An 18,614-nucleotide genomic window follows, 5' to 3' on the forward strand; every position below is an offset into this window, starting at 1 on the left:
ACTCATGTATATATAATATGTATATCAAATTCATGGCAGTTTCTTAGAGAGCAAGCATTTATAAATGAGGATCATATAGTGTACTTCAGATTTATGAAATTATTTTAATTTAGACCAATCTTACAAATGTGGGTACCTGCCCCAACAATGATGTAATCTCCTGAAGTGGTATCCAGCTAGCCTATCTATTAAGTGGCAGTGGTGCTGTTCTTACAGGAATAGTACAGGGAGAGTAGGTAGCTCAGGAGTTTGCAGGGTTTAAGCATATAATGTACTGGTATTTGGATGAACTTTTTTTTTTTAACCAAGGCTATTGATTTTAAACTTACTCCTGCCAATTACCAATTATTTATAGCCAAATTAATTCTGAGCTCTTTTTTTTCTAGATCTACAGAAAATGCTAATTTTCATTCTACAACTGATAGCTCTAGCATTTAATGTACTTGTTCTAATAATTCCTGAAAAAGAAGTTCAGTGAGGCACAAGACTGGATTCCTCAGCTGGTTTTCAGGGTTTGTCAGAATTCAAAAGAAGTAGGCCTTAACGCCAGTGAGGGAATAGGCATGCTACCATGAGCAAGAGCAAGCAGGCAAAAGAGTAGGCTTCCTTCTTCCATGTCCTTTATATCGCTGCCAGCCGAACGTGTGGCTCAGGCTAGAGATGAGTCTTCCCTCTCAAAGTGGATCTCCTCACTTCAAATGATTTCAAAAAAAAATCCTCACAGGTGTCCCCAGCCACTGTGGTTTGTTTTAGTTAATTCCAGATGTAGTAATGTTGATAGCCAAAAATAGCCATCACAAAAGGAAAACTAACTATGCATGAATTATAGAAAAAAATAAGTTATATTTTACTTACTAATTTCTTACTAAATAAAATAATACTTAAAATCTGAATAATTTGGTATGTGCTCAGGTCATAAAATTCTTTCATTGTGACCACAGTGTTCAAAAATCATAGGAGAAGACAAGCAGCTTTATGGCGAGTAATGGGAACACCATGAGGAATATTGTAATTACAGTGGCTTTACAAATGAGAACTTTTCCTTTGCTGGAAGAAAATGTTTCAGTCAGGGTCTGATAGTATCTGATCTCAGCTAACCCTTTCCATCATTAAAATGTTCTGTTGCCTAATACCAGGAGAGGCAGGCTCCAGTTCCCGTCTGGGTTACAGTTCCTCTTTGTCCAGCTCCTGGAGGATTAGAGATGTGGAGAGAGAAAAGGGTGGCGTGGTCCTTAAAACTCAGGCGGGTTTCTTATTTGATACCAGTGGAAGGAACAAGCGTCTTTTGTTTGTGACGCTGTCAGGGTGAGGCAGAGAGCATGCGTGTGTGTAGACAAGAGTGAGAAAGCAGGCCACACTGGGTTGGGCTTAGTGTGGAGGACAAGGGCGTCCATCCATCCAGAGCTGCTGCTTTGCTGCCATGGTCTGGCCTCCTCAGAGGTGACTGGCACATAGAGTTTGTGGCAACGTTTGCTGACGTTCGTCAGGTTGCTGCACTTTACCTATTCTCAACTCAGTTGTAAAAGCCAAATTACAAAAGCCCCTATCCTATCTAGCCAAAAGTATTGGAGGACATGTTTGTATTTAAGAACGAAGCACACTTTTGATCTCAGGACTCCTATAAACTCACAAATTTAGGGTGCACTTCCAAGTGCTTTTGTTGATATAGACGTTTTTCTGAGTTAGCACTTAAAATTCAGAGAAGCCTAGAAAATTAATTTTTACCAAAATAGCAACTTATTATATTTACATGAACGTTTTGTGTAAAGTGTATTTCTGAAACAAATTAGCAAAAGGGTACATGCTTTCCTCTGCTGCAAATGTCTACATGTATGGTGTTGGAGAAGAGCTGCACCCAGACCTGTGTTGGAGGGACTGCATTTTGCTGACGTAAGCTGCCTTGGTTCTTTATGTGAAGAATGCCTGGCTTTATACAGATAAGCATTTGCAAAAGGGAGGAGGATTTTAATTGATTATTCAAATAGTAATGGAAATTCTATTTACTATCCCAAAACGTGATGTTTTTTAAGTGCTGAAGGGTGAGCTGTGGTGTGAGTCCACAGTCGCACTGGTATCTGTGCTAACCATTAGGTGCTCTTCCTATGGTTATGTTCTGTATCAAAGTCTACCACTACCTTCCGACTTGAATGAATCTCTTACCCATACATGATTCTGTAAGACCACATTGACAATTGCAGTTTGGCCTATATTATGAGAGAATACTGTGTTAAAATATCAAATTGTTAGCAGGTTATGAACTGATCTTAGCAGAAAAAACCTTTAGATTCCGAGACACTATCAGAATCATAGTAATTGAAACGCAGTTTTGTTTCAAAATTCTGAGTCATTAACAACAGTTACTCTGCAGTGACTGGCGAAATTGAAGTTTGGGCATTCATACTTTGTAGTATGTCATTTGTTCTTTCAACTAATATTGAATATTGAAATGTAGAATACTAACCTTGTAACTCCAGCCTTGGACAGGCATTTAGAGCAAGCTTTGTCATACATACTCTGTGCATTTTTAGTCACTAACAATTTAAGAACCTTGTAAATTAAGATTCAATGTTTAGTAAAATCACCTTTTTGGATCAAAGTTATAACTTGTACGAGAAGCAGATTTTTTTTAAAAAAAGAATCAATTATGCATATTTATAACCCAATAAAGGGAATTCCACATTGGTAGTGGTGCTTGATTTGTGCTAAGATGCAGCCCACTGCTCCTATTGGTCTGCATCAGCAATGCAGATATCAACAGCAGCAGATGCATGATAATTCATATTATTGTGACCATAGTCTGAAAGTGTCTGGTAGGGTGAATAGATCACACCTGAAGAGTTGATGTGGGATGTAAGAAATGAAAGACTTAGACTTGGAACCTGTGTACTCTTCTTAGCCTTACACTTATGGGATAGGTCACACTGGGACGTCCTTTCTTATGGTTTACTTTTGTGTTAATCGAATTCCAATTCATAGATCATGAAAAGAGTACAAGTGTAAGTTAGTACCTTTCTAAGTAGCTTTCTAGTCAGACAGCCATGAAACCTCAAGTATGCTTGGTAATTAATCCAAGCGATCGAAAAGCATCATGCACACAATTGAGAGAGGGGTCTTGAGCTCAGTCTCAGGGAGTGACTGCAGATCATTGCAGGACTGACCCTCACAGTGCTTGTAATTCCTCTGCCACACTAGGAGAACAGCCTGTAGGGTAGCTCTGATCAAGTGCATACTTCTTACTGTGGCTTGGCTTTACAAATAGAAAGCTAGATACTTAACCTCCACGTGGCTCTGCCTGGATATTCAAATGCTAAGAGGATACTGGTTTCACCCTCTGAGTGAGCTTTTTAGACATTGGCTACCAGAGTGCTACTGTAGAGCAATGTTCACACATTCATTAAAGACTGGAAAAAGCAGTAGCAGTAGGGTCATGGCCACTGTTGCTTCTGCCTTCATAGTTTCCTGTTAGTAATGGTATTGATGTGACCCAAATTCTAGTCATAATCTTCTTTGCAAGTGAATATAGAAGACAGGTTTGTTTTGTGAGGAAAACACAATAGAATTATGGGGGAATGGAATCTATGCACTAATTGATCCTGTTCCCAGAGCTTGTCTTTCTACTTTCCTGGCATTTTTCAAATTTATTTCCTCTCCAATATTGTCTGAGTTCTAGCCATTTTAATTATTGGGATGGCTCTTGTTTTATGATGAATTTCATACCACCTAGAATTCCCCCCTAGTCTCCATTACTGTGTCTGGACTGGGAAGCTTGGCCTTCTTATAGCTCTGCCCTCTTGTAGCTCTGGCATCTTTCTTACAGCTCCATCTTCTGTATAGCTCCACTCTCCATATAGCTGCTCTTTACAGTCACAGCCTCTGTAGCTGTATCCTGAGGATTGTGTGCTCAATCCCATGAAACCTTGTACTTGATGGCATGTGAGGGGTCCCACCACTCCAGCCACTGTACTGTACTCCGTTTGATGGCATGTGAGGGTCCCGCCATTCCAGCCATTGTACTGTACTCCATTTGATGGCATGTGAGGGTCCTGCCATTCCAGCCACTGTACTGATGGCATGTGAGGGTTCCGCCACTCCAGCCACTGTACTGATGGCATGTGAGGGTCCCACCACTCCAGCCACTGTACTGATGGCATGTGAGGGTCCCACCACTCCAGCCACTGTACTGTACTCCATTTGATGTCATGTGAGGGCCCCGCCACTCCAGCCACTGTACTGTACTCCGGACTCTACTATATGCTTCAGCTGTGAATAAATACTTTGTAGCACAACTTACTTTATTTTTATGAGGTTTTATTGTACATGAGGTCATTAAAAGAACCCTTTCTATGGCAGCTATTTCTAATATTTTAAAAGTATTTAAAAAATATTTCTAATATTTTAATATTTTCTCCTGGAGAAAAAGTGGTAGGTAATAATAAAAAGAGATTTTTGTAATTATCAAAATGCAGTGATGAAATTAAGGTAGCTTTTCCCATTTTTCCCCTTCTTTTTCTCATGCAATATTTTAAACACATTTAAAGTTTAAGGAACATGAATATAAATTGTTTCCAAAACATGAAGACAATTCTCATTACCCGTTCTTTTTCTCATTGGACTGATTCATTTCATTGCTTAAATTGTAATAAATGCGTTATCAGCAACTTCTCTGTCAAGGAAACCGACCAGTACATATTGAAGAGCTGCACTGAGTATACTGTACTGAAGTTGATAAAATGTACAGGTTTTATTCATTGGATGTACAAGTGGAACTTGTAATGTTCAAGTTCTCTTTCAAGAAATGGGTGAAATATGCTCATTTGCATATGTCTGTGTAAGTAAAATTCTTGTTTTCAATGAAAAAGAAGGATTTATACCCTAACTTAATTACATAGTACTGAAGTGTAAAAAACAAAGTGACAACTCCTTACATCTCCCTTTCCTACATCTTTCATTAGAGATAATGACTTTTGATAAGAGATTGCATAGTTAATCAACAAATACCAAGGCTTTTCTAGATTTTCTAGAAGAAACTATGAAGTTACTGAGAGTAGTTAATGGTAGCTATGTTTGCATTGCTAAAGATATATTCATACTTACAAAATTAGAGAATCAGTTGCTTCTGGCTTTTAGCCTGCCAAGATTTATTAGGCAGAACATCTCGGTGATAGGAGTTCATTTTTATTTGTTTGGCTGAATTTTGAGAAAGATAATTTACTTTTCAGATGTAATTGATCTCACTGGAGATGACAAAGATGATCTTCAGAGAGCGATTGCTTTGAGTTTGGCGGAATCAAACAGGGCATTCAGGGAGACTGGCATAACCGATGAAGAGCAAGCCATCAGTAGGTAAGGACAGTTTGTACAAACCCTGTGTGTGTGAATACTTCTATATTCCAGAAAAAAAAGATAGATTTTAACTTTAAGATCAATAAGGTATACTTTATTCTGAATAAATCATTAAAATGTGCCTGCATTCTTTATATGCTTTATGTAATAAAACATCATTTAGTTCTGAAACTTTAATTTATTTGTAATTGTGAAGCACATAATTTTGTCATATTTTTTTTTATTTTTTTTATTTTTATTTTTTTGTTTCCTTCTGTAATCAGTTGAATCTACTTTCCAGTTCACTTTTAGAAATTTATTACAAGAAGTTTATTACAGGGGTTGAGGTCTTTAGCTTTTTTGCTTTTGTTTTTATTTTTTGTAATGTGCCAATGGTGGATCTTTTGGACATACGGTATGTAAGTATGTTGGGTGGTGATACTCTTTAATGCTTCTATGCATGCATAGCTTCTTCATGTGTGTCTGTGTGTGGAGGAGGGCCAGCTCTGAGCGTGCTTCCTTAGAAGCTGTCTCTGTGTTGAGACAGTCTCTCGCTGGGACCTTGGGTTCACCAATGTGATGTGGGAGATTATAAAATAAAAGTTATACTTGCCAAAAAGTGCACATAAATTCTTGTTTATATCAATTTATATTAGCATATGAATATGAAACTGTCTAGAATTTTATATTCCAGATTAGCATCTATAATTCTGTGTCATGTGTTTTCTTGATGTTTTGGTTGTGAGCTTAGCTTTTGTCCTGAAAATTCCTGAATGCTTACTGGATTTATATTTGCCTCCATACAAATGAGTATTGCTAGGGTATGAATCTTTTCTCCATTGGAATCCCTGCTACTTGTTATATGTTTATTTCCTTGAAAATTTTGAGACAGGGTCTTATTGTGTATCCAATATTAGCTTGAACTTCTCTTACCTCTACTTATAAGGGTGTATATCTGAATGACAGGATCTGTTTGTCTATCTGTCTGTCTATCATCTATCTGTCTATGTAGTGCAGAATTAAGGACTAAAACCATGTCATTGAGCATGTTAGTATTTCTTACCAACAAAGCTATCCTTGAAGCCCATGTCAATGTTTTTAACTAAAACAATATAAACTTATTTAAGTTACAAACTGGTTGACTTTGGGATAGTTCTAAGAAAGGGGTGAATAGTCAATTTCATTAGAATGTGATTACAAAAACCTAGATGTCATGTCTTAGGTTAACAGCGCCAAACCTTGATGCAGAGAAGAGACAAACATGAGACTTCCAGCCTGCCAGACTGCTGTGGGATTCATTTTACAGTGTACCGTGTAATAGATTGAAATAGTGTAACAGGATGGCAGATGGTAGCATATTGAAAGTGTAAATGTGGCGTTGCAGTTGCTGAGTGCTGAGAGCATAGTTGCTCCAGCTGTGTATAATTACAGTTGCTGGAGTTTTAAGGGCTGGAAGTACAGTAGGTTTGTTTATACTGTATCATCACACAAACATGCCTAGTGTTAGTCTGTAGCCCAGGGGTTACAAGGCCACTAGGCAAAGGAGATTTCATCTTCATTGTACTCTCTTAGGACCACAGTGGCATATGTAGCCTAATCTTCACCGTGTGCGTGTGCCTGTAGCTAAGAATTGTGATTATATTGCTGATCTGATTGAGATTTTATATTTGCATCTTCTTAGGAAATAATCTTTACTTGATGTGTTGGTTATTGCCACTGTCATTGGAGCAATGTCAGCATCACATGTCACTTCCCTTTACAAATCCTTAAAGCTCACCCATTGTATGGTGTTGCTTAGAGGGTTCTGTAATACTATAGATCTTTTTCAACACTGTATTTTCATTTCTTAAGAGTTCTCGAAGCCAGCATAGCAGAAAATAAAGCATGTTTGAAGAGAACACCTATAGAAGTTTGGAGGGATTCTCGAAACCCTTATGACAGAAAAAGACAAGATAAAGCCCCAGTGGGTCTGAAGAATGTTGGCAACACCTGCTGGTTCAGTGCAGTTATTCAGGTAAGGATGGAGCTCCGACTCTCAGTCAGTGGGCCTGAGGAGCAGTGGGGGTGGGCCGTGATGTCTCTTGTTACGTTTCAAGTACAAAATTTCATATATGTGGCATAAAGGATTTTCATATATGTGGCATAAGGTAGCCTGATTTCAGTGTCCCCTAGACCTTCTTGTCTTTAAAATTCTCAGTATACCTTTTGTTGTTGTTCTTTCTTTGTTTGTTGTTATTTCCTGTTCTTTGTTTTAGACTTGGTCTTGTTATATAGCCCAGACTAGCCTAGAACTTATGACCTGCTACCTCAGCTTTTGAGTACTGGGATTATAGGTATGAGGGATCACATCTGGCTAAATAAAAATTTCATTGTTTTAAAAAAAGTTCTTTTTTTTTTTTTAAATTTAATTTTCAAACAAGAACTTCACATATAGCCAGGCTCGTCTCAGTCTTGAGGTGCATAGCACAATACCTGCCATGATGCTTTCAATAGAAATAAGTTATTTCCTTCCAGTTATATAAGATTAATTTCTCTTGGTTTCTTGCTGTTAGGAATTGGTGCAGTTTTATTGATTCCCGAAAAGGTAGAAAGAAGATAATTTTGTGGGTATTTCTCTGAAAGTATAGAGAATAATTAATACCAAGGTAGGAAATTAGAGTTAACTTTTTGTGATTCAGATCAGACTTATTTATATATAAGAAAAATGGTCATATTTTTACACAACTACATGTTTACATAATTACAAATTGATTGTTTAAAGAGACAGTTTGCTTGAGGCTGGTGTTGATGTGCAAATATTTCACAGTACATATGTGAGAATGCTAAAAGGAATAAATATTGATAAATCAAGATTAACACATTTTATTTTTACCTTAGAAAATTCTTGCGGTATGTTTTGTTAGCTTTCTCCAAAATGGAAGATGTTTGTAAATACACATACTCATTATTTTCTCAACAAGGAATATTTTTTTTTGTAATATATTTAGTGAGTTCTCTGATTTTTAGCTTTTTATATAATGATGATTGCCATAATTCTTTCATTCTCTGTTGGTATGATAATCTAATTTCAAATTTAAATAAATATTCTCTAAATATTTTGTTTAGTTTCATAGGAGAGTTAAAATATCTATTTTTCTTTACTATCCCTCATAAGAACTTAAAAATCATTAGGCATATGTGCCATTTGTTTATATGCTCAGAAAGACTGTTTGGTAGCTTCCTGAGTCTGTTTTTTATGATTACTTCAGCTTGCATACAGTGTCAGGAGTATTTCACAATGTTCATTTTCTGCTAGCTTATTGTCTGTCATTGCTAGGTGACTCATCCTGATTTTAACATTGTTTTCCTACAAAGTGTAGTATAGGTTTCACGCCCCACCCCATGTGCTTGTGACACATGTGCAATTTAAGTAAATTTCCTTTGGTTTTCTGGACTTATGCCTCATTCTCATTATGTCATAATAGACACTGATAAGGAAAATGCCTCATTACTTGCTTTTCTAATAACAGTTTAAGAAATATCTGGATATCTATGAATATGTAGCAATTATTTTATAGTAGGCTTCATTCTGAATTTTTCATTCACGTGTGTCCAAAGCAATAGTTAACATTTATGTGATATTTGGAGTCCTGTAAATATTACAAGTTGTTTAGGATAGTTTTTCTAGGTGGTTTCTCTTCTCTGGTATAGCAGTGGCATATAAAGAACAGATGTACAGCTGTGAGCTGAGTGTTCCTGAAAGTTCTGGCTTGCCTTCTACACAGCACTGTGCTCACTAATGCTTCTCCATGGTCAGGTGTTTTTCATCGAGATGGTCAAGAAGAGGAAGTCCTACAAGCAGCATTTGTTAGCTCAATAAATGCTGTTCACTTCGACAATATTCACAGGAATTCCCATTTGAAGTATTAAGTTAACAGAGACAAGGAAACTCCATCTTTTTATTCCTTTCCTGTTTCAGTTTAATGTGAAAGACAAACCATCCACCGTCCCTAAGTTCACTAGATGACATTGTGTGTGTGTGTGTGTGTGTGACTTATTTTTGCCTAGTAGAAACTAGTAATTTTACTAGTTTTATTTTTTTATTTGAGTCTAGTAGTGATTACACCCATGATAGCAAATTTAGCTAGTGAAGAACATTTGATTTCTCTAGCAGAAGCCTAAATTCTGCATACCGATAATTTTCCACCTTTAGAAGGTTTAGTTGTCACAACCTAATAAAAGTGACTTTTAGGAAAAACAAATTTTCTCACTGGAAATCTGTGTAGGTAGCAAATGTCACAAGGTCACTTAAAGTTCTGTTTTTATCTGTATCTTCAGTGTTTACCATTATTTTGCTGTTTAGAATTTTAAATCTTTAATTTTTTTTCTGACATTGCTTAATTCTCAGGTGTGAGCTGAGATGTGACTACTTCCTTATAAACGTAACTTTTCAGTTAAAATTGCCTCCTAGCATTCAAAGCTCGTTTGAAATTTACAAAGTCAATGGGAATTCCTTCCAGTCCACTTAAATGCTCAGCAGAGTTTCAGTTGCCAACATCTCAGAGTCAGAGCTCACTCAGCTTGCAGAGTTATGTGAGACAAGATGAAGGTGAATATGGTGTCCCTTCTGCAGATCAGCACACAGCAGCCGCTGCTTCTCAGGGGACAGGCCCTTTAACATGCTAGGAAAATGAACTGGCCAGCTACATGTCCTTCCTTCGTAAATATTTATAAAATGGAGAAAAAGCAGTTTCTTTTATACCTACTCCAAAGGAGTTCAAAGCATGGCAGTGGGATTCTCGTTCTTCGGCAGTGTCCTCTCAGTTCCGCACAAGTGATTCATTACCTCCACCTTAACCTGTATTCCATTTGTACAATTCATGTCTCAAGCATTCTTCCTCTACTCTATTTCTCAAGGCCACCATCTTGTCCCCCTTAGACAGAACGTGCCATCATTTCGAATCTCTGTAGTCTTGAACTGTTCCATGAGTCTCTGCTGGCCACCACAGTCTTCCACTGTGTTGTGGAGAGTCTGTGGTGCTTGCTCATTTCTCCTTTGATCTTTTACACACTTGAAAGCCCTGTTTTCCCATAATTCCCTTCGCTGTTTCATTGCTTTACTCTTGCTCCTGCACTCAAACTTTTTTATTTGTTTAAACTCTGGCTTTGAACTTCTTCCTTTCTGCTTAGGCTCTGACCTGAGTGAGGCTCTTTTTCTTTCCTCTCTGATTCATGCTCCTCCTGTCACCCATTTAAATGGCAATTGCATGGTGACCCACCTCATGTAAGATGAGGTGCCCTTTCTTCTTTGTCTTCTAGCATGTGTCAAGCCATGTGTATTTCATAAGTATTTATTAAATGTATGAGTAAATGAGATAAGCACAGTGTTGTGCTCCTAGGGTCCCTTCTTTTCAAATGGCACACTCAGACGAATCATTAGAGTTTAGTAGTTAGAGCCCATCCTGAGTGGCATGCAAGATCTCTTTTCAAAGGAATAAAAATAAGATTAGAAAATGAATTATTTTATGTGCTCATAAGATGTAATTGAAAATCTTCACTGAAAGCTGGGGGATGGTGGCTCCCAGCCTTCATTCTAGTCCTCAGGAGGGAGAGGCAGGCAGACCTTTGAGTTCAAGCCCACTCTCATCTATAATTAAGATGACAGTGTTCCAGGACAGCCAGGCTTATACCAAGAAAAAAAATCAAAACCAAAGCAAAACAGAGCAGCAACAAAACAGCAAAAACCACACACAAAAACAACACAACTTGCCTGGGCACCAGTTGCATAGGGCTTTATCTCAGCACCTAGGGGGCAGAAGCATGTGGATCTCTCTGAATTCAAATGCAGCCCATATCAGACCAGCCAGGGCTACGCAGTACAACCCTCCACAAGCAAGAAAAACAAGGAACAAAGAAAAGAGGAGGGAGCTTGCATGTCCTCACAGATGCAGTCTCCTGTCCTAGAGCGTCTGGTGGAAAGTGCTTTTAGCCATTTATCTTTACCTTTCCAGATCTTCTATTGCCCAGCTCCTGGTTTTAAATTTGTTTTGTTTTTGTTGTTGTTTTCTTTTCTTTTCTTTTTGTTTATGTGTTTTTTAGACAAGTGGTGAGCCAGGTTTACTAAAATACTTAAAAAATATTTGTAATCATTGATTTCTGATGCTAATTTCATGCTCTATAAAGTAATCCAATTTATGTTGTGTAAAAGTTAGTACATTGTTGCAGCTTGTGTCAGATTATATACTATATCAAATGTGACTCAGAAGTACACATACCCTGTAAACTTGTAGCTTACCTCTATGGATATAAAGTATGCCTAAGGAGAATCTTGAGATGTCCTGATGAATTCATGTTTATTAAGTATATATTCTAGTACGTACTATTGTAATTTTTCATATTGAACAGCTATTATGATGATGGTGTGGATTACGAAGTACCTGCTAGTAAACACTTCTGTGGTTACTGACGGAACTTAGTGGTAGAGAAAGTCCACGGCCCTGGTTCAATTGCCAGCAGCTAAAACACCAACAAAAACCCGTGCCAGAGGCCTTTAATGTGTTTGTCCTATTAAGTACTTTTGCATTATTCTATTTTTGGAGTTATGTATTTGTCTTCTAGGCTGTGCTTTCTTGACTATCAAGAAAATATGCAACATTCTGTGTCTTTGTCATGGAGCATCTGATGAATAAGTTGATCTATACTCAATTTTTTTAGGGACATAACCTGAAGTAGAACATGTACAATTCTCTCCACTGGATTTTATTCAGTTTATTTCAAGAAAATTTCATGTTAATGTCATAGTAGCATAAACAGTTTTCAATAAGTAAAACATTGTATGATTTTAAAAAGTTGTCCTTGTATAATTTTGTATTTTGCACATAGATAAATAAATGTTACTTAGCATCAGCAATATGTTAGAACTAAATGGAGCATAGTGGTTCCCTTGCATGCAAAAGGCTTTGGGATCAATTCCTTGAAACCCCCATCCAAAATTATTTTTTAAATGAGAATATTATTTTAGAATACATAAAAAGACTTTCTCATGAAGAAGACATTCTTGTGCTAATTGCAAGAGATTTTTATATAAGTAGTAGAATTGTCAAGAACAAGCCTAGATAACAGTGATATTCACAATTCCATTAATAGAATTCTCTCTTAGTTATCTTAAATTGTTCTTTTTCAGTCATTATTCAATCTTTTGGAATTTAGAAGATTAGTTCTGAATTACAAGCCTCCATCAAATGCTCAAGATTTACCTCGAAACCAAAAGGTAAAATTATAAAAGATTTTAAAAGCCAAGTATTATGGTCCTTATGTTCTTTTCTAAGTATTTTGGAAGATCTTTATTAAATCTGAAACTGTTCAAATTTTAATGTGATGCCATTTCTCTCTATTACAGTAACTTCCTATGCCCTTTTCTATATCATAAATGTGAAGTTTCTTGTGCGTGTCACAGTAGCATAGCAGTTCCCTGTGCTCATATTAGGACCCTGCCCTTCCAGGCTGTCAAATGAGAATACATTCATAGATGACTTGCTCAGACTTAGGTCTTTCCTTAACCGATTCCTCAGTACTCTCATCAGCATCAGCATTTCTTTTCACCTGATCATCCTGAACAATCCTTTAAAGCTGGGTTGGATGCTCTTTGCCAGGGCAAACATATCCCTCCTGTGTTGGAAATTAGTGTTGGGCAGTTGAGGTGGATGTAAGAGAGCAGACTCCAGGGTCTGATTGCTTGGGTTTTAGCTATGGCACTAAAGCAAGTGACACTTCTTTCTGGAATTTCCTTCTCTGTACTCTAGACAGTAACAGTAATAGAGGTGCTGAGCAGATTAAACAGTAAACATGCAAAGCACTTAAAATTGTCTATTAGATAATATTACAGCTATTTTTAAAAGAAAGTTTTAATTTTATAATTTTACATATTTAAATTTAATGAAAATTGTACTGATTTGTATGTATACTTTCCTGATTAATGAGTAAAAGCTTTGTGTAGGGGTTGATTTAGTTTGGTGCAGGTATCAAACACGCTTCAGTAAAGAGCCAGTGGCCTTAAAGACATGGCTGTAGAGACAAAGGAGATGAAGTTTTAGGTTTCAATGATGTACTGAACTTTGTGTGACCCATTGTTACAGTGATAAATTATTTAGTTACATTTTCCTTTTAGTGTTTAATTTTTAAAACCATTTTTTTTCTGCAAATACATGAAATATTTAGAATGCACACCAGAGGAAAGAAAGCCTGAAATTAAGCCAACTTTTAAGCTGTAATTTCTGGGTCGGGTCAGGCTAAAGAACAACTACCTTTTAAAGGGGAATCAGGACGATTTGTCAACTCCATAGTGCTAGAGAAATGAAGCAAAGCTCTTCAAGTGTAACAGCTTCGAAGGGAAGTTTTGGACTGCTGCCTGTCAGTATCACGTTAGTACCATCCATTCTCCCTTCTCAAGTCCCAGTAGAAGAGGTGCATAATTTATATGCCATTAGTTAGAATTACTTGCAACTGTAGAAGTGTGAGTGTGTGTGTGTGTATGTGTTTGTGTGTTGTGTTTGCCTTTTATTTCTTTCATTTTTCTATTATATGGAACTCCACTCTTTTGTTTTTCACAGTTTGAAGAAAATTAAGTCCATTGTGTAAGTTTATTTAAAACCTAGTCATTCTCAGTGTTCCTATATCAGAGCTACTTGTGAGGTCTTTTGGGGGACTGAGCACATGCTAGAGGAGTGTACTAAAAACACTCTGAAGGAACAGCATGTAATGAGCGTATCCTAAGGCCACGAGCGCACTCTCAGGAGAGCAAAGGAGCCCATCCTAGAGAAGTCCATTGCTTGCAGAGGAAGGAGAGTTACCGTTTCATTCCCTGAAAGACGCTTATGCAGAAAACCAGTGTCATAGTTATGATGAATTGTCAGTCATAGATTTTTGTTAACTTAATTTGAGATAATGAAAGATATTTTTTGTTTTAAAGGTTTCCATGTAACAGCCATTTTTCTTAAATAGTGAATTTGTATTGAACTCATGACATGCTGATATTACATTGAACTTAAAGACCAACTTGTTAAAATACAGAATATACCTGGGATTGGTTTAATCTTATTAGAGAGATGTCATTTGCATGCACTGGCAAAATGATCTTTTTAAGAAAATAAAGCTTCTCACAAACTTTGTGTATATTTTACTGGGGGAGGAGATATCATTTGAGATGTAAATAAAGAAAATATCTAATAAAAATAAAAAAATATTTTAATTAAGAAAAAGAAAATAAAGCTTCCTACAAACTGTGTATACATTTTAAATAAGAGGTAAGATGAATTAAAAGTCAGTTCGTATTTTAGATAAAGGTTAGTATAGAATTGTATACTGTTACTTGAACTGTTTATAAGTTTCATGCATAGGATACTTGATACCTGAAAACTGATGGATCGTTGTGCCCCACATACAGAAATTCTTTGAGTTGACAATATTCCAAGGCCCCCAAAATTTTTATAAAACAATGAAAATGTGTGTCTTCACAAGAATTTTCACAGCATTTTAAGGAGCAGCTGAACAGCATCTGGATAAAATTGTTGTATCTAAAGTACAGTGCAATACCATAGGCTTGTGCTGCAGCTCATGCACAATACAAACCTGTTTACAAAAGGAAATGAAAACAGTGGTGACGTTTTTATGGGTGCTTAGTTTTTCATAATTTAGTCAAATAGAGCAGTTGCTCTGTTTTATTGTGTAATGATATGCCTTTGATAGTCAGATTTTTCTTGCTGCATGTTTGGGCAGAGACAAATGTATCAGAATAATTTACTTTCTAAATAATCTTGGCAGGATGTCTTTTGATAAGAAAGTCACTTACATCCTTATACTGTATAAGGGTGCCTTCATTTATTATGGGCAGAATGATTATGGAGAAAGATGTGAGGAAACAGGGCATTTGGGGAAATTATTATGTAGATTAAATTTTTATAGTTTTTATACTTTTAATAGTTAACTTACATAGTGCAGTGTTGAAAGAGTTAAAAGTCATACAGGAGAAAAAAAGTCATACAGGGAACTGGCTTCCATGTACAAGTTTTGCCTTATTATTATGTTTTATTGTATTATTGCTGATGGAGCATACTATATTTAAGTAAGTGTTATTTGGAGTTCTTTATGGCTCAGAAATTTTATTTCAGAGTTAGTGATTAGCTTCAGTGAGAATGCTTCAGTGGTGTGTACAGTTTCCCAGGACTCCCCTTGTAGGGCATTGAGAGAACAATAGTTTCTGTGTAGGTTTTATTACTCTGAACATCAGTTATATAAAATTATCTATGTTGATATTGTAAAAGAAATACCAAGTATGCAAACTAAAAACCTTCCCATATCTAATAGTATTTTAAGATTTATGCTAAAATTGATGTTGCAAAGACTATTATGAGAACTGAATTTCTGCCCTGAAGCATTACAAAAATCATCTCAAGAATGGTTTCTTTTTTGTTTTGCTTTAAAATAAATACTGACTGAAAGCTTTTTTTCCCCAGGTTTGGTATAATCAACCAGTTAGAATTGTACCTGCTTTGCATGGCAAAAAAGTGAAGATATATTGAAATCATTGAGAAGTGTGAATCTTAATGAGAATAAAATTAAGATTTCAAGTTCTGGCTTGATCTGACTAATGCTTTTGCTAACATTATACTTACTAAGTGTTAAAATAGAAAAATTGCAGTAATTAAAATCAGTTTACACTAAATCTTACAATTTCCAAAACAAATGTATAAAATAATTTTATTAATAAGTATAAAGTAGTATATATAAATGAGTATTGGTGTTTAACATTGTATTGGACATTAAGTAAGGATTAGACAGAGCCTTGATTAGTTCAGTAATCAAGGTCATTGTATGATAAGTGGTGGTTGGTGGTCCTTATTCACAGCACTAGTTCCAGGAGATGGAGTTTGGAGGCTTTGCTGCCCTGGAGGGTCTAGGGAGCTCCTGCACAAGCTGGATCCTTTGTTTCAGTGGCATTCCTCGAGTACAGTGCTCAGAGAGTGCCTGGTGTGCTGAGCTCTCACTGAACATTGACTCTTCTTGTTCCCTTGTCAGAGGCAGCTGCACCCTGATGAATGGAAGATTATAATGAACAGACCTAAATGAGGTGGACATTCTTGGCTGTGTAGTGATATAATTTGCTATGAATATGTGACATTTATGCAGAAACTGTGAGGCAAGCTTGAGGTCCTCTGTCGTAGCTCTTAACTCCTTTGAGTCTTGTCGCTGATACATTTTTTTAATGCGATAGACTGCCAGAGTCGTCCTAAATTTAATGTGATAGACTGCCAGAGTCGTCCTAATAGATGCCCTTTGCTTTCTGGTTCCTGTTGAAGGGTCTGTTGGTCAGTGAAGAGTTTGCTGATTTTATTGTGTTGCTTTTCTTCTTTTTCTTCTTCTCTCTGCAGGAGCATCGGAATTTGCCTTTCATGCGGGAACTGAGGTACCTGTTTGCACTTCTTGTTGGTACCAAGAGGAAATATGTTGATCCATCCAGAGCAGTAGAGATTCTGAAGGATGCCTTCAAATCAAATGACTCACAGCAGGTAGCCTCCTGTCCCTTCACTGACTGACTTCACTCACCTTAGAAGTCTTCCTCCTCTTTTCCAAGGGTATCTGTTGAGTTAGGATGGCATTACTAAACTTTAACTTGAAACCATTGAATCATTATTTTATTATTTGGAAAAAAATCTAAATTAAACAAAGAGTGAACAAATTGGAGGTAATAAGATAAGTGCATGGGTAATTTGTAGAATGATGAGGAAAACCAATGAACAAAATAAAGAATATTCATATAATTAAAAATTAGTTAAAATTTTATGTGATGGGAGTTTGTGTTGCTATTGTGTGTCCCTGGTGTGTCTGGAAGATAAAGGAGGATATTGGATGTCCTGGGTCGGTTCAGATGGTTTAGAGCCACTGTATAGGTGTTGGGAACTGAATCCGGGTCTTCTGCAAGAGTAGTTAGAACTCAACTTTTGAGTCGTCTCTTTAGCCCCATAAGTAGCAATTTAAACAGACTTGTGATAATCTAAATGCCAATATATTGTATATTATTTCCTTGACCCTGATTTGGCTAACAGAGAGGCATTTTTTTAATTACCTATAAAAGAATTATTTTTAAAAATACTGCCTTAGTTATTCTTGCTTTTAATGGTAATATCATAGTCCCCTTTTAATTAACACTTTGTATAAACAATGTTTAAGATGATTTCTTCTAAAAGCAAATTGTGTCTATAAACCAGCATTGCTAATTGAAAAGTTGGAGAGACCAAGAACACAAGCAGGAATACACATGGTTGTAGAAAATAATAAATATTGAAAAGACAGCACTCAATTGCTCCAATGGGTACACATGGAAGGCTCCCGAGCCCTTGCCTGGGGGTAGTGGGACTCTGCCCTGCCTGGGCCGAGTGAGCTTTATGCTACTTGGGTTCATGAAATGGAAGTTTAGAGCAGGATTCATGAAAAATGTATTTCCTTATTACCGATTTCCTTTTTGTTTCTAAATTTTTTACCTTGTATAGAAAATATATGTAGATACAGCATTTTTTTTTTCTTTTTCTTTTTTTTTTTATGGTTTTTTGAGACAGGGTTTCTCAGTGTAGCCCTGGCTATCCTGGAACTCACTCTGTAGACCAGGCTGGCATCGAACTCAGAAATCCGCCTGCCACTGCCTCCCGTGTGCTGGGATTAAAGGCGTGCGCTGGGATTAAAGGCGTGCGCCACCACCTCCGGTCGACATAGAGCATTTTTTATTGTGGTGTTTCCTCTTAAAATCTTTCCTCAAACAGCCCAGTGCTTTGTGTTTTCCAAACACATTGTTAGGAGACAAACTTATTCCTTCTCACTGCAGCAATACTAACAAAGCTAAAAGAACTAGACTAGTATCCCCTGATTCCCAAACAGCCAGTTTTAGAACACTAGTTCTGCTTCCAGATCGCTTGTCTTCATTTACCCATTTCTAACTTATTTCTCTAGTCTTCTTTTTGTGAATGGATGGCAATCCTTTCTAGTAGCTGCTCTTTGTACAAATTAATTTTGCACAAGCTCACTTCCATTCTCTGACAGGTTTTCTTCTGTTTGCTTTCTGCATTTCCTTTTTTCCTACTTTCTACAGATGCCACCGATCTTTTTGCATGCTACCACTTAAAGGTGGAGCAGATGTGGGGCTCTTCCCTGAGAGGGAAGGTCCTCAAGAGCATGGCTTGGACTTTGCCGCCCTGTGCTTGCGAATGCTGTAGTGAATGCCTTGCCTTTGGGTGTGCGGAATAGTTGTATGATTGTTGCTTCTT

At 36.8% G+C, this 18,614-nt stretch overlaps 1 protein-coding gene across 4 annotated transcripts in view; it reads left to right on the forward strand.

Moving 5' to 3' along the window:
• Usp25 (ubiquitin specific peptidase 25) overlaps nucleotides 1-18,614 on the forward strand; it is a 107,532-nt gene that overhangs the window by 33,325 nt on the left and 55,593 nt on the right. For all 4 annotated transcript variants that reach the window (XM_031364277.1, XM_031364278.1, XM_031364280.1 and 1 more), the window contains 4 exons: nucleotides 5,220-5,343; nucleotides 7,174-7,336; nucleotides 12,485-12,571; nucleotides 16,728-16,865. In XM_031364277.1, the coding sequence (XP_031220137.1) occupies nucleotides 5,220-5,343; nucleotides 7,174-7,336; nucleotides 12,485-12,571; nucleotides 16,728-16,865 (512 nt within the window). The remainder of the gene's footprint in view (nucleotides 1-5,219; nucleotides 5,344-7,173; nucleotides 7,337-12,484; nucleotides 12,572-16,727; nucleotides 16,866-18,614) is intronic.

This window comes from Mastomys coucha, unplaced genomic scaffold (assembly GCF_008632895.1).
Source record: "Mastomys coucha isolate ucsf_1 unplaced genomic scaffold, UCSF_Mcou_1 pScaffold12, whole genome shotgun sequence".
NCBI classification, from domain to species: domain Eukaryota; kingdom Metazoa; phylum Chordata; class Mammalia; order Rodentia; family Muridae; genus Mastomys; species Mastomys coucha.